General features: G+C 39.6%; 1 protein-coding gene across 1 annotated transcript in view; it reads right to left on the reverse strand.

The window, feature by feature from the left end:
- Positions 1 to 15,561, reverse strand: part of B4GALT6 (beta-1,4-galactosyltransferase 6) — a 67,785-nt gene that overhangs the window by 9,102 nt on the left and 43,122 nt on the right. The window contains exons 5-6 of the mRNA XM_084964417.1: positions 11,657 to 11,781; positions 3,210 to 3,326 (exon numbers count right to left, since the gene is read on the reverse strand). Of these exons, the coding sequence (XP_084820543.1) occupies positions 3,210 to 3,326; positions 11,657 to 11,781 (242 nt within the window). The remainder of the gene's footprint in view (positions 1 to 3,209; positions 3,327 to 11,656; positions 11,782 to 15,561) is intronic.

Here is a 15,561-nt window from a genome sequence, read left to right on the forward strand (position 1 = left end):
GCAAAGCTTTTTATATGCTGTTCGGTCTAAGAGAAGCAGGAAACAGAATGACTCAAGAAGGAGTAACCTTTCTCTTACATAACAAGGCCAGGAAGGGTTAACTTTGTATTACTAATGCCTGTAATAAAGACAAAGGCATTTTTAGAGATGAAAGCAATTGGAACTTATTACATGAAACCCAACTTCCTTTATTACAACCATTTTCCTTTACTACGGCAAAAAAAAAAAAAAAAAAAAAAAAAAAAAAGTGCCTGGGCAACAGTTTCTATTCTTATTATTCTTGTTTATGATACAGACCAATAGCATTTTAAGGGACCAAAAAAAAAAGGGACCTTTTAACACAGAATCCAGCTTCCTATATACTACAACCACTTCCCTTTACTTATGAGGGAATTATATTAAGGTTCATCGGCAATAAGAAGTTCCACTCTGGAGTTTCCGTCGTGGCGCAGTGGTTAACGAATCCGACTAGGAACCATGAGGTTGCAGGTTCGATCCCTGCCCTTGCTCAGTGGGTTAACGATCCGGCGTTGCCGTGAGCTGTGGTGTAGGTTGCAGACTCGGCTCGGATCCCGCGTTGCTGTGGCTCTGGCATAGGCTGGTGGCTACAGCTCCGATTGGACCCCTAGCCTGGGAACCTCCATATGCCGCAGGAGCGGCCCAAGAAATAGCAAAAAGACAAAAAAAAAAAGAAGTTCCACTCTATAGTTAAAGAAAATTAAAGAGCAATTACCTATGCCTTAGCAACATCATTTCCAAAACATAAAACAAAAAGGGATTATGACAGAAGCAGATGAGATACACAATGCAGTCATCACCAGAGTGCTGCCTCTAGAATGAGAAATTACTAATTCTTAGTGCTGGATCCCACACTAACTTGAGGTAATAGAAATCGCTTTACTTTTTACAGCTCTTCCTCACCAATGAAAATGGAGAGAATAAAAAAGAGAGGCAATTAAATTATATTGCTGGTGCTGGTATATCAAAAGCAGTTTGAAGAAATGACTAAGATTTTTTTTAATTGTTTTTTTTTTATTAAATGTGGACATGGTACTTAAAGGCTTATATGAAAAATGAGAATTTCTATGCCTAACCCACCTTCATCTTCCAGAAGCGATACATCGCAGTACCTCTGGTAGTTTATTCCAGTGCTTATTTCTGTATTTCAAGGTAGTGAGAGCTCTGACATTCTCTTGCTTCATTAACGTTAGATACTGTCTACTGACTTCCTGTCACGGTCACTAAGGATTTACACCACCACGCTCACTGCCCCTCCATCCACTCTCCCAAGAGGGTTATGTCATAATTTTTTTTACCTCGATAGTGTTTACATTATTACAACTGTATAAATTTGAGTCTGAGTAATGCTTTTGTTTTCCTTCTCACTGAGATTAATAACTGCCTTGTTTCCTTAGTTTTCTATGTGACTATTCTAACTTGGTACAAAAGCCCCAACAGGTATGCTCTATATTTATTCAATAATGCCCTTAGTCTGCCCAGTGCTTCAGTTCCTCCTCTGTGACATCTTTCAAGTGCTGAGGTGTCCAGCTGATTGGCGCAATTCTTGTCACCATGCTCCCTACTACCTCAGCTTGTGGGTTTGAACCCCCTCTGCTCCACCAGGGGAGGTGCCAGGGCTCATCTGCCTCCTGACTTCCAGAGACGAGTTGAAATTGCCCAGCTACTTCCAGTTCTTTGTCCTTGTGGTTTAAGAGCTCATTAAAAGTTTTTTTTTTTTTTTCCTTTCAATCTCATTTTAGGAGTTTGGAAAGGAGAAGAGGTTCATATATGCACCATCTTCCATATTTAACTGGGAATTCTGAGCTGCTCATCAATCACTTAGCCCTTCTGGGCACCAGTCCAGCAGGAAAATGATTCTTCCATTTCATATGTGGCAAAGACGTTACCAGCTCAAAGCCACACACTATCAAATCTACAGGCCTGAATTAATATTGATCAATGCTGAAATTCTGACTTTAGTTGCTTTGCAGATTTCTTCACCACATACACAAAATAATTCAATGTGCCCGACTGTGAGGAGGAAATGTCTTTGAAAACACAGAGGTTGATAACTCACCCCCAACATATTATGAAGACTAACGTTTCAAAAAAAGGAAGAAATTAGCAGTTGGTAAAATGAACCTAGAGTTTACAACTACGGCTATCGTGAAAGCAGCTAAATTTTTTTACTTACTATCAGGTAAAAAAAAAGTTAACGTTCACTGTATAGGTTACTGCATAAAAAGCACATAGGTACTATGTACATCATTATATGACCAAGGAACAGACCTTAAAAGGGTGATTTCCATTCAGAGAAGTCTATTAAATACCAAGTATTTCCAGGAAGAAAAAAAGAGGCAAAAAAGCTAAGATTGAGGGGAAAAAAAAAAGATCTAGAATCAGCCACAAAGTAGCTGGGAAAACACACTAACTACAATAATCTCAGGAATAAAATTTGAGTATTATCTAATATTTCAAAAACAAACACCAACCAATCAAAAAAAAAACAAAAAAAAAAAACCTGAGAAGCATCTAATATATGCTGGGTCACTTTCTGTCTACTGATAACTAAGGAAAAACATTTTTAGTCAGATTTAGTGATAAGAATGAATAATCAGGATGAAAGGCAGTCATCAATGTCAAAACCAAGAGAACCCAAATTTCAGTGTATTTGAAAGATGATAAAAATGCATCATTTTAGAAATACTATATAGAAACCCACGATAAAATTCAGCAAGGACCCTAGCGTTTGGGAGATGGGGGGAAGACCAAGAAGAAATCCAAGATGACACCTTTAAGTATAAAACTAGGTGATGACAGAAGGAGAAAAACATAGACATATAGAAATATCTCCAAAGGGTTTAAATAGGACGGAAAGAAATTATACACACACACGCACACACATATAATACATACATGGACTACTGAGGTAAGAAAAATATTTACAGAGAAAATATTAGCTAATAATATTAAGAATAATTAAAGAAAATATTTCACTTCACTTTAATAGGCCAGACATCAATGATAGGAGCAAATCAACTAATAAATGGATTAACAAAATGTGGTATATATGACAAGCTCAATCCAAAATGGAATTGTACCCAAATATAAAACGAAAAAATTAACCTTAAGATAAACATTTTTAATCACACCATATCTAAGAGTTAAGTTCTAGTATATTCAGTTACCATTTAGAAAAATATTCTCACCTGTTCAATGACATAAAAGGCAAATTCCAGCCGCTGTTTTTGAAGCATTGGAATCAGATGCAAGAAAAAAATTGGAAGATGTTCATGGCGGTTACGGAAAGGAATGAGAACGGCCACCTTTAAAACAAAACAGTCACACATGTAAACAGCAGCAAGCCCTAGAGGTAAAAGAGAAAAACTGACCCCTGACGTTTTCTTACTCACGCATTTTCTCACCAGAGACCCAACAGTGAGCCAAACAGACATGGCCCTTGGCTTTGTGCCGTTTATGCTCTGGTGGACCAGGGGAGATGTAAATAGGCTCTGAAGGCTGTTCTAGGGATTGTGATCTTTATCCCATGAAAATCATGGACAGATTTTTAAAGACGGGAATAAAATCAGCTTTGATGATGGCAAACACTACCGTGGAGAGCAAAGTGGAGAAAACCAAAAATGGACTCAGGGAGCTGGTTAGAAAATTAATGCCAAGTTAAAACATATGGTAATGGTAGCTTGAATGGAGGTGAGAGTGGACTTTTAAAACATTTCAGAGGTAAATTAACAGGATGTGTTCATGGATTTGAGATAAAGACTGAGGAAGAGGGATGTGTCAGGACTCATTTCTAGGTCTTAAAGTAGATCATAAGTAATAAGTTTATGAGTTTTAAACTGAATTTAAAGGAGATTCCACTTGACTAGATCCTATCTAACTTGGCTTAACTGGTCTAGAGATATTGTTGAGAAACCTAATGGGTATCTCATGGACTATAAATGAAGCTTGATAATTACAAATATTTCTCATTTGATCAAAATACACATGACATTTTTGATACCCTTGCATGTTTATTTCAGAGGTAAGATAATATCCAGTGTTTAATTGATAATAAAATTATGTTAAAATGTTAAGATTAACAAAAAAGATAATATAAGTAGGTATAAACATCAGAGAAATTTGACTTTTAAACAAACCAAAGAGATTTGTTTCCTGTGTAATAAAATAACACCACATTTATGGGAATTAAAATGGTTTCTCAGTAGATCAATCTTTCTTCTCATAAAAAAAATTATTGAGACTCTCGAAATCGCATCTAAAAAAACACCATTTATGAAGTGTTCTAATATGGGAATAAAAGAATAATGACCAATTACTCAATCAGTTACTCAATCCAATCAGTTACTCAAACCAATCAGTTACTCAATCCTCTATTTCCAGGATCCAAATTTCATCATACAGGCCAAAGCACACTACAATTCAGAGGATTTTGCCCTTGAAAAAGCTAAAATCTTTTCTAAATATTATTTAGCAATTTCTGAGCTAAGCTGGCCTTATTATCATTGCGAATGCTCTAAAAAAATTTAAAACAGATAAGTTTTCTACAGATTATAAATTATAAAATCAGAAGATCTAAATAGGCATTTCTTCAAAGAAGATAAAGAAATGGCCAAAAGGCACATAAAAAGATACTCGACATCACTAATTATTACAGAAATCAAAACTACAATGAATCACCTCACACTGGTCAGAATGGCCATCATCAAAAGTCTACAAGTAATAAATGCTGAAGGGGGTATGGAGAAAAGGGAACGTTCCTACACTGTTGCTGGGAAGTAAAGTGGTGCAGCAACTATGGAAAACAGTATGGAGATTCCTTAAAAAACTAAAAATACAGTTATCATATGATTCAGCAATCCCACTCCTGGGCACAGATTTGAAAAAAAAATGAAAACTACAATTTGAAAAGACACAAACACCCCAATGTTCATAGCAGCATTATTTACCATACACAAGACATGGACACAACTTAAGTGTCCATCAAAACAGATGAATGGATAAAGAAGATGTACACACACAATGGAATTCCAGCCATAAAAAAGAATGAAATGCCATTTACAGCAAGATGGATGGACCCAGGATTATTATACTAAGTAAGTCAGACAAAGACAGATATTATATATTACTTACATGCGGAATCTAAAAGATAGTACATGAATCTATACACAAAACAGACTCACACACACAGAGAAGAAATGAGCTTGCGGGGAGCCGAGGAGATGCAAGGACTCAAAAAAAGGACTTTGCCTGATGCAGAAAAACCTGAAGGCAAGTTCCTAACCAAGGAAGGGAGCTCACCTGAACGGTACATGGTACATGCCGAAGGTGGGCCTCTGGACAGGATAAAAGCTCACCTGAACGGTACAAGCTGAAGGTGGGCTTCTGGTCAGGATAAAAAGCCTGCCTGAACGGTGCATGCCAAAGGTGGGCCTCTGGTCAGGATGAAAGCCTGCCTGTACAGTACAAGCCGAGGGCAGGCCTCAGGTTACATAGCTCTCATTTTGATGTTGATGGGGAAGAAATGGGGCTTTCCTGGGAAAACAATTTCCATGTTTGCGCTGGAAAACATGGATTGTTTCTTGGGTGACCTAATCTTTGCTGTTGTTTTATTTGTTATTCAGTTTTCCTCAGTCTTTCCTGATTATTTACTTATTATTCTTATTTCCCATTCTTATTTTCCTGTGGTGATTTGTGATTTAACAAAATTACAACAATAATATAATAAGAATTTCATCCTAAAGGACTTTCCTCTATTCAAATCCAACTTAATTAAAACAGTGTTTTTCTACTAACTAGTTATACAGTAAACTTTAGAGTTGGGATTTTAATGAAGTTCATAGAAGTTAGACATATATTATTCTTGACCAAAAGACACCTAGCTATGAGTTATAGAAGCTTTTAGGTGATATCTAGTTAAGTTGGTTTATATTTTCTTACACTGTCTCCCTGCCATAACGCTTTAAAGATAAGCACCAGTCTAAAAACAAGATTTGCGAATGCCAAATTCTTGTGTCCGTGACCTCTTCAACTTGTGGAGACTTGCTGGCCATGGGATGATTTGTACTGAGTCTCCTCCTTTCCACATGATGTATTGTACCTAATTGCCCTTAAATTGTACTCACTAAATTTAGTTAAGACAAAGATGTTAGAACGTGATGTATAGCCTGCTGTACCATGTGAAAGATAACCAATGTACTTTTAACACTGTGATGTAATCTGTAGTGAAAAACTGTCTATATAATCAACCACTTATGCCAATAAAATTTGAGCAGTCCAGCACCCCGAAAGAAGGGACAAAGAGGCTGTCTCCATTGCAAAAGCCGACGTCCTTCCCTCTCCTTTGGGAAAGTGTAGACTCCCTGGCTGCCGGAGCTGGCCTCCGGCACAGTTACCAAAGGAGAAAGGGAGGATAAATTAGGAGTATGGGATTAACAGATACACACTATATAAAATAGATAAGAACAAGGATTTACTGTAAAGCACAGGGAACTAGATTCAGTATCTTATAATAACCTATAATACAAATGAATCTGAAAAAGAATATATATATATATTCGCTCTGCTTATACCTGAGTCACTTTGCTATATACCTGAAACTAACTCGATATTATAAATCAACCATAATTCAATTTTTTAAAAGATGTTAAAAATGGACTTCACCTGTGGCCTATAGCATTAAAAAGATGCCAAACGCCAACCACGCCACTCACTACAATGTCCCTAAATGACATGGCTTCAGACCTGCCTACTTTAAGGAAGCACTAGCTGTCTGCCATGATGAAAACAGAACAGAGCAGAACAAGCTCTCACTCTCCTGCAGTGTTTTGGGTCCCCCCTCTCCTTCCTCCCCCTCACTCCTAGTACCTTCAAAAGCTTCTAAAACAGGAGGTTCCTTCCCACCAACAGAAACTCCCAAAGCAGTTCAGGAACCCCCCAGTCTTACTGTTAGGATAGGAAACCACTATGAAAAGTAAAAGGATCAAGAAGATGTGGTACATATACCCAATGGAATATTACTCAGCTGTTAAGAGGAATGAAATACGGGCATTCTTAGCAACATGGATGGACCTAGAAATTATCATGCTAAGTAAGGTCAGTCAGACAATGAGACACCAACATCAAAAGCTTCCACTGACATGTGGAATCTGAAAAAAGAACATGATGAACTTCTTTGCAGAACAGATAGTGACTCACAGAATTTGAAAAACTTACGGTCTCCAAAGGAGACAGTTTGGGGGGTAGGGGGATACGCTGGGGTTGTGGGTTGAAAATCCTACAAAATTGGATTGTGATGATCATTGTACAACTATAAATGTAATAAATTCATAAAAAATAAAAGTAAAAGGGGAGAAAGGAGTGGCGACTACAGATCCCTACTGCTTAGACATAACGTAAATGGGCTATAAAAGCAGATAAGGAGAATTATAGACATTTAAGGAAAGAAGCTATAAAAAGCTACAGAGTCCATATTAAAGACAGCCCAAATTAATTAAATACACTTAGGCAGAGTAATCACTTGAACATGTAAGAACAAATAAAAGTAGTCATAGCCCCTAATACAGTAATTTCTTCAATGAAACACTCAAAATATTGCGTCGTTTTTCTTCATCTTATATGGAAGCTGAGAGTATTACAAGTGAAAGAAAGGACCAGTGTCTTAGCAAATTCAAAAAAGCTAAACTTTTTTTTTTGTTTTTTTCTTTTTACAACCACACCTATGGCATATGGAAGTTCTTGGGCAAGGGGCTAAATGAGAGCCGCAGCTGCAGGCCTACACTATAGCCACGCTAGATCCATGCTGCCTCTACGACCTATGCCATCGCTTTCACCAAATCTGGATCCTTAACCCACTGAGCAAGGCCAGGGATCAAACCCGCATTCTTACAGAGACTCTGTTGGGCTCTTAACCTGCTGAGCCACAGCAAGAACTCCTACACTGGTATTTTTACAACAAATACACATCCACATTTTAATGAGGCAGTAATCAAAGATTTTGAATATACCTAAAGTTTTTATTAAAATAAAGCTATTTAGTATCTAAAATTCATTTGACACATTCCTTCTTGTGGTTCTGGAATCAATAATTTCCAATTTATTGTCTAAAAAGAGCTCTAAGTATTCTGTGATCATTTATTTCAAGGTTTAATAGCCTTTGTTTCAGGATATTCTTTCTCATATGTGCCCTAATTTGCTATTAGAGCCACTCCTCTGCTGCTGCATCTCTACTGGAGATGGAGAATTTCTGGTCATTATCTTTGGCAAAACAACAGTCATCCTCATGAATCTTTCCTCATCGCCTCTTGCCCAAGCAAAATTATCCACATTCAGTTTGCTCCCACTTTAAAACCTTAATCTTACTGAACTTATGCACCTATTTTTCTCCCTTGCTCATGTTCTCCTTTATCACCGAGAAGATATTAGCAAGAAAAATGTTTACCACAAAAATTTTCCCCACCAAGTTTTTGTTCTACTTTCAAACTTCAACCACCACTCACTACAGTGTCCCTAAATGACATGGCTTCAGACCTGCCTACTTTAAGGAAGCATTAGCTGTCTGCAACAAATGAAAACAGAACAGAGCAGAACAAGCTCTCACTTTCCTGCAGTGTTTCAGGTCCCCCTCTCCTTCCTCCCCCTCACTCCTAGTACCTTCAGAAGCTTCTCAAACAAGAGGTTCCTTCCCACCAATAGAATCAGAGTATCTGAGGACGGAGTTCAAGAATCTTCATTTTTGGAGTTCCTGTCGTGGCTCAGTGGAACTGAATCTGACTACCATCCATGAGGATGCAGGTTTGAGCCCTGGCCTCGCCCAGTGGGTTAAAGATCTGGCATTGCCATGAGCTGTGGTATAGGTTGCAGATGTGGCTCAGATCTGGTGTTGCTGTGGCTCTGGTGTAGGCCAGTGGCTACAGCTCCGACTCAACCCCTGGCCTGGGAACCTCCATATGCTGCAAGTGCGGCCCTAAAAAGACCAAAAAAAAAAAAAAAAAAGATTCTTCATTTTTATTAAATATCCCAAGTAGCTCTGAAACAGGTGGCTAAGACCCATCTTTGTGGAACCCTGGTCTGGAAACAGAACACTCAGGCCTCTGAGAAGGTAAGCACATCAAGCAGCTGCCTGGTTCTTTAAGCCTTCAGGTTTTAGACCAGGCAGCATCACCAGTAAACACTTCACTTTAAGGACCTGAAAAGCCATCACCATCTTCCTCTTCGAACCTCCCTTTTAGAAATAAGCTTGCCTCTATAAGGCATCTGACCTATGCAGAAACTTCCACTGGAACGTGCAGTATTCAAAATACCTAGAAATTGCTGAAATCACTAGTTTGAGAAGATCTCCATTCCAGTTAATTGGCCAGCAATGAACTTAGTTGGTATATTTTTTTAAAGAAGAAAAAGATCCTCAAATATTAAGAATCAAGTTGGTAGCAAATGTTTCATATAAATCTAGTTATTTCTTCTTTCCTTGTCTCTCAATTCTGTTCCAAGATTAGAATGGTACATTATTAGAAGGAAAACAGGTGGAGGGAGGAAGGGGAGATGACTTGATGAAGTACGGCAAATAGAGGTCACTTCTGAATGAGCTCCAAATTTCCTCCCACACCTTGAGCTACATAACTACGAACCAGAGAAGGGTTTGCACATAACTGAAATAAGAGCAATAGTGCCATATAGTTCCCAGGCAAAATAAGCTTTTTTTTCAGTCTTTTTAGGGCCACACCTGAGACATATGGAAGTTCCCAGGCTAGGGGTCAAATAGGAGCTGGAGCTGCTGGCTTATGTCACAGCCACAGCAATGCCAGATCCGAGCCGTATCTGCGACCTAGACCATAGCTCACAGCAACGCCAGATCCTCAACCCACTGAGCGAGACCAGAGATTGAACCCATGTCCTCATGGATGCTAGCCGGGTTCGTTACCATTGAACCACATCAGGAACTCCACAAGCTAAATTTTAGATCTGACTTAGCTTGTTCCTGAAACTCCACTTTCAATACCATTACCTACTGACTCACTAGAGATTACGGTCTACGAATATCTCTCTCCCAAAAAATGAGAAGAAAACAAACCCTAAAATTTGAAATCCAACGTCTGATATAGACCACTGGAGAAATGACAAAAATACTTAATTTTTCTGACCCCAAGTTATCCTGCTACTATACAACACAGGGCACAGCTGAGGGGTATACTGTACCCAACAACAGAGATCTGAGGACCAACCTCCAGACACCCACACAGCCTTTGCGATTAACTGAGTATGCTTTTTCTTCCATTAGCACTCAACATGCATACTCATCACCCAGGTGAGAAAAATAATTTATTTTGCCTAGGTTATTTTTTAAAGTACTTCTTGTGTAAATTGGACTATATTTGATATACAAGTGTGTAGAGACTCAATCACAAAATATGAAAAGATTCATTTATTTTCTGAATCTGATTGGGAAAGAGCATAAAACAACTGTAAAAACAGAACAGGTTACCAAAACGTGTACTGGAATCCCTTCTAGCAGCCTTACAACTTGTTGGAGGGAAAAAACCAAACATTTATTCAGTAATTTGTAACAGGGCATTTATCTGTCTCAAACTCAACACAACTGGGTTTAGTGCCTACTTTATACAAGAGGGCAGGCCCTACGTTAGGGATGCAGATGAAAGTAATACATCCCAAAACACACAAGTTCAAGGCCAATTCAGTTGGAGGGCTTTCATCATAAGCTGAATTGCATACAATTCCCCTTCCCAGGAGTGATATTTCTTTTTTTAAAAGACACATTCTTTTTTTTAAAGACACACATTTTAGCAAAATACTAATATTCCAAAGAGGAACTGAAAACTGTTCCCAGATTCAGGCAATGACACAAACCTTCAGGACGTGTAACATCTGATTTAATCATGTCATTTTCACTTGAATTACATTCTTGATATTCTTGTTCAAACTTAACAACATTACATGACTATGCACTTATTAACCAATTTCAAAGTATGGAGGGCAACTCTGACTTAAGCCACAGTATTCTATTTTTTTTAAGCAGCAGAGGCAGGCCAACTCCCTTATAGCTTTTCAGACAAAACACTAAAAGGAGAGTTCTGACCTATCAAAGGACAAACAGCTTTGCTCTGCCTTCTGAAAGAGATGAAAAGAGCCCAAAGTTGTTCTCATTGTGTCCCACAGTGACTGCACAGCAGCCTTTTTGGAATCCTGGGACTCAGGAACCCCAATGCTAGACCTCACTGGAAGTCACTGGTTCCAGGACCTACAGGGACTCTCTGCCTGCAGGTGGCAGGAACCATCAGGGATAGCAGCAGGAGGCCATGAAATCACAGCTTGTCTTCCAAACAAGTGAGAACAGGAAAAACATCCATTTTCCAAGCCAGTCCCAAGGGAGGTTTTATCACCAGGATCTCCAAGAGACTGAACACTTGAGCACAGGGTTTGGATATGCCCAGGGGGAGTCTGCCTTCCCAGGAAACACGACTAAATCACATTTAAACTGTGAACACTTATTACCTTAAATACAAACATTCTGATGTCTTAAATCGGTCAAGACAAAGGGATCTCACTGTATATTCAGAATCACACACACTTTCCCTCACATGCACAGTAACAGTCATGTCACTTGTGAAAACACATCCCTTACCTTCCATCTGGGTTTACAGTCTTTAGGCCTCCAGTGACCTCCGGGCTCAATATCTAAATCCTTGGAGAAGAGTTGACGAATTTCATGGAAACTGACCTCACTAACATTGACGTTGAGGAATCCCCCTGGAAGGTCAAAGATGTGAAGAACTGTTTTAATATGAAGTTACAGTAAACAACAATCAGTAGACTGACGGCATAATGTAGCTGCTGGGACAGAACCATTTATTCCTGCTACCAGCATATAATTGTTAATATCACCTTTCAGTATTACTCTGGATGATAAATTATATGATGATCCTACTATTGCTTTGGTCAATCAGCCAAAGAAAATCAAAGTGTTTAAACTTTTTGCTTTTGAGTAATATGGTGAATATTTTAATATTCTTTGGGAAATGTTTGCACATCATTACAATGTAGAGTTATCATTCTAATTTATTCAAGTAGTTAAAACCTATTTTTAATTTCAACATAATTAGCATAGGAGGCATGAAAGCACAGCACGTAGAGTCAGTCAAGCAGTTGGCTTGACAAGAAGCTGAATCCTAGCTTCTGTGTATCAGGGAAATAACTTCTCTGTCCTCAGTTTTCTTATCTGTAAAAAAAAAAAAAGGTGATAATACCTGCCTCCATTAGATGAAGTACTGCCAGGCACAAAGATCCATATTCAGTAGATTTAACTACTATTACTGTCAGCTACTGATATTTCTTAAAAGAGAGCATCTCCAAACACAATTCAACAAATTTATTTTGAGCACCCACATGTATCCTCTTAATACGAAAAACTGAAAGACTAGAGGCACTCACTGTCCAAATTAACAGATATATGATATTCCTGGAGGTGTTTTTACTAACAGCTTTTCTAACATATACCAGGGAAACAGGAATGACTCTTGGATGGAAAACCATTTCCATTAACTTACTCAAAGCCAACAAAGAACAGAACTGAGTTCTTTCACCTCCTAGTCTCATAAAATACAAACAAACAAATGCTGAGGTTTCCCATTTCAAGTCTTCTAAGCTCAATGGCCATCATTCCATGCAGTCAACCCTCCATATCCACAAGGCTGGCTGAAATCTGCAGATGCACAACCCACATATGGAGGTTGACCATAAGGGACTTTAGCATCCTCAGATTTTGGTACCCTCATGGCATCCTAAACCGATCTCCTTTGGATACTGAGAGATGACTGTAAAACTCAGTTCTTCTTCAAGGGACCCCCATTTCCTTTCCTCCTGCTATTCCATATTCTATAGTTTCACAGCCACCTGTCTTCCCAATCCCTCCTCATCCTAACTAGGTAGGAATGTTGGTGGCTTCCACTAAGCACTGAGGCATGCTAGAGAGAAGTATTTTAAAATGCAAATGCCTATGTTTCATAGAGTAAGCTAGAGAAAACTGCAATTTCCTAATGTCTGCCTGCTCTCCTGACGTTTGCTGTCTTTTATAACAAAACACTTGCCCTTCAGTGTGATAAGAAGTGCAAAGTAGCCAATCTTAGAAAGGTCAGATTTACCTAAAGAGTAACCTATGAACTTGCAGAGAAAGGGTAGATCAAATGTAAGATTCATCAGTCAATGTGAGTACAGACTATCATGACTTTGCTGACAAAAACAGAATCTAGCACTGTAATCAAATAAAATTCACACAAATAAATCTGATGCATTTAATGGTATGCATGATTACTAAAATGATAGTAATTAGTCTAAATAATAAGCAGTTCATATAAGGAACTGAAGTTGGCATTCTTTATGCACCACTAAACCAATTTTTTGGCCCTTTTTTTTCCAGCTTTATAGCTTCAACAGCTGTAATCATCATTATTGTCAGCAGCTTTCTCCAGTATCATTTGCAGTTTAATTTCCATCTTGAACACACATGTGCTAGCAAATTAAGAGGCAGGCTTTCTATCTTTCTCCTCAATGGACAGGACCTGCCGCATCCAGGACTTAACGACTCCTAATGCCTGAGGCACCCAAAATTCACCTCCCTCCCCACTGGTCCCCCATTCACATTCCTCAGAGTCCCTCAGCATCTTTCCTATGTGCTTATTGCTCTTGGTGCTGAAACCTTAATATCTTACTGGCTGAAGGCCAAAGATGACCCAGTGGCATGAGACTGTCATGCCAGGGGTAACAGCAACCTCACTCTTGGGGGTGTGTGAAGGGATGGGGGGCAGACTCTAGGACAGGGATCACCACCACTGGAAACAGAAGAGTGTGACCAGAAAGAGAGAGGAAGAAAAACACACATGAATATAATGGAGGTGGGGGTGGGGTGTGATGAGAGAAACAACTTTTAAGTGTCCAATTCTGAGCTGCCTCCTATCCATTTCGCAGTGTGATGACCATGCTCACACCCAAGTCCTTATCTAAATGTCTTGGATGAGGACATTTAGATAAGGACTTGAGTCTAGGCTTCCTGCCATCAGTTCCTGCTCTGGCTTCTTCTCCCCAGGAACTTTTAAAATAGCCACTCAGAGTTAAGCCCGCAAAAAGTTACTGCATTCCACCCCAACCACTTTATAAATAACAGGTGCCTGCTGTCCTGCTCTCCATCTCTGGCTGGCTGGTGACCTGAAATGGGGGCTGGCCCTTCCCCTGGCTCACTGTGCCCAGGGCGCCCCAGGGTCCGTAAATCTTGAGACTATTTCCTTTATGCGGATGTATTGAAACCGCACCTTCCATCAAAATGACACCCCCTGCCCCCCGGCTCCTCTACTCCAAAGCTCGGATATTGGTTGGAGCTGTTGCCAACCAACATGGGTGGCTTTGCTGGTGCCCCCTCATTCGGCAGGTCATAATCTACATGTTCTCAATTCAATACACCAGTTCCAGCTGCTCAATACAACTGAGGAGGAGGACGGGACTGGGGTACAGTTTGTCCCCCCACACAATGCCTTGGAGCTGCGAACAGCTAATATCCTCCTCCAATCGGCTTGGTCTCCCTGGGAAGGAAGCACTGCTCATTGGTGCTCAGTGCCCTTGTTCTGTGCTGACATGTACTGCTGCTGCCTGCCAGGCTCTGCCATGAAATGCACCCCTGCCCCCCCCACCCCCGAACTGTTGGTGTTGGAAAAGGTCAGATTCCTCTACAGAGACTGGCCAGCAGGCCCACGTCTGCAGCAGCTACATGTCCCATTACTCACTAAACGAGACACCACTTAGTGTGGGTCTGGAATGATTGGCTATAATCACATATGAAAGTCTGGGAGTATGGGGTTAGTAGATGCGAACTATTACATTTAGAATGGAGAAGCAGTGAGGTCCTGCTGTATATAGCACAGCGAATTACATCTAGTCTCTTGTGATAGAACATGATAGAAGGTAATATGAGAAAAAAGTGTGTATATACACACACACACATATACTGGGTATATATATATATATGACTAGGTCACTTTGCTGTATGGCAGAAATTGACAGCCACTGTAAATCAACTATAATAAAATTTTTTAAAATTAAAATAATAGGAGTTCCTGTCGTGGCACAGTGGTTAACGAATCCGACTAGGAATCATGAGGTTGCGGGTTCAATCCCTGGCCTTGCTCAGTGGGTTAACAATCTGGCGTTGCCATGAGTGTGGTGTAGCCCGCAGACCCGGCTCAGATCCTGTGTTGCTGTGGCTCTGGCGGAGGCTGGTGGTTACAGCTCCAATTAGACCCCTAGCCTGGGAACCTCCATTTGCCAAGGGAGTGGCCCTAGAGAAGGCAAAAAGACAAATAAATAAATAAATAAATAAATAAATAAATAAAATTAAAATAATAAATAAATAAAACCTATCCATTAAAAAAAAAAAAAAAAGGGTCTGGACACTGGGCTAAAGTGAGCCAACCTGGACCATCAGGCCCTGCCTCTTTCCCCCAGGAAGGGTCAGGGGCGCAGGCTGTGAGGTCCCGGGAGCCA

The sequence above is a fragment of the Sus scrofa genome, chromosome 6, assembly GCF_054392235.1.
Source record: "Sus scrofa isolate SSC_HxYL_T2T_F1_AM1 chromosome 6, Sscrofa_HxYL_maternal_Yorkshire_Landrace_v2.0, whole genome shotgun sequence".
Classification (NCBI taxonomy): Eukaryota; Metazoa; Chordata; class Mammalia; order Artiodactyla; family Suidae; genus Sus; species Sus scrofa.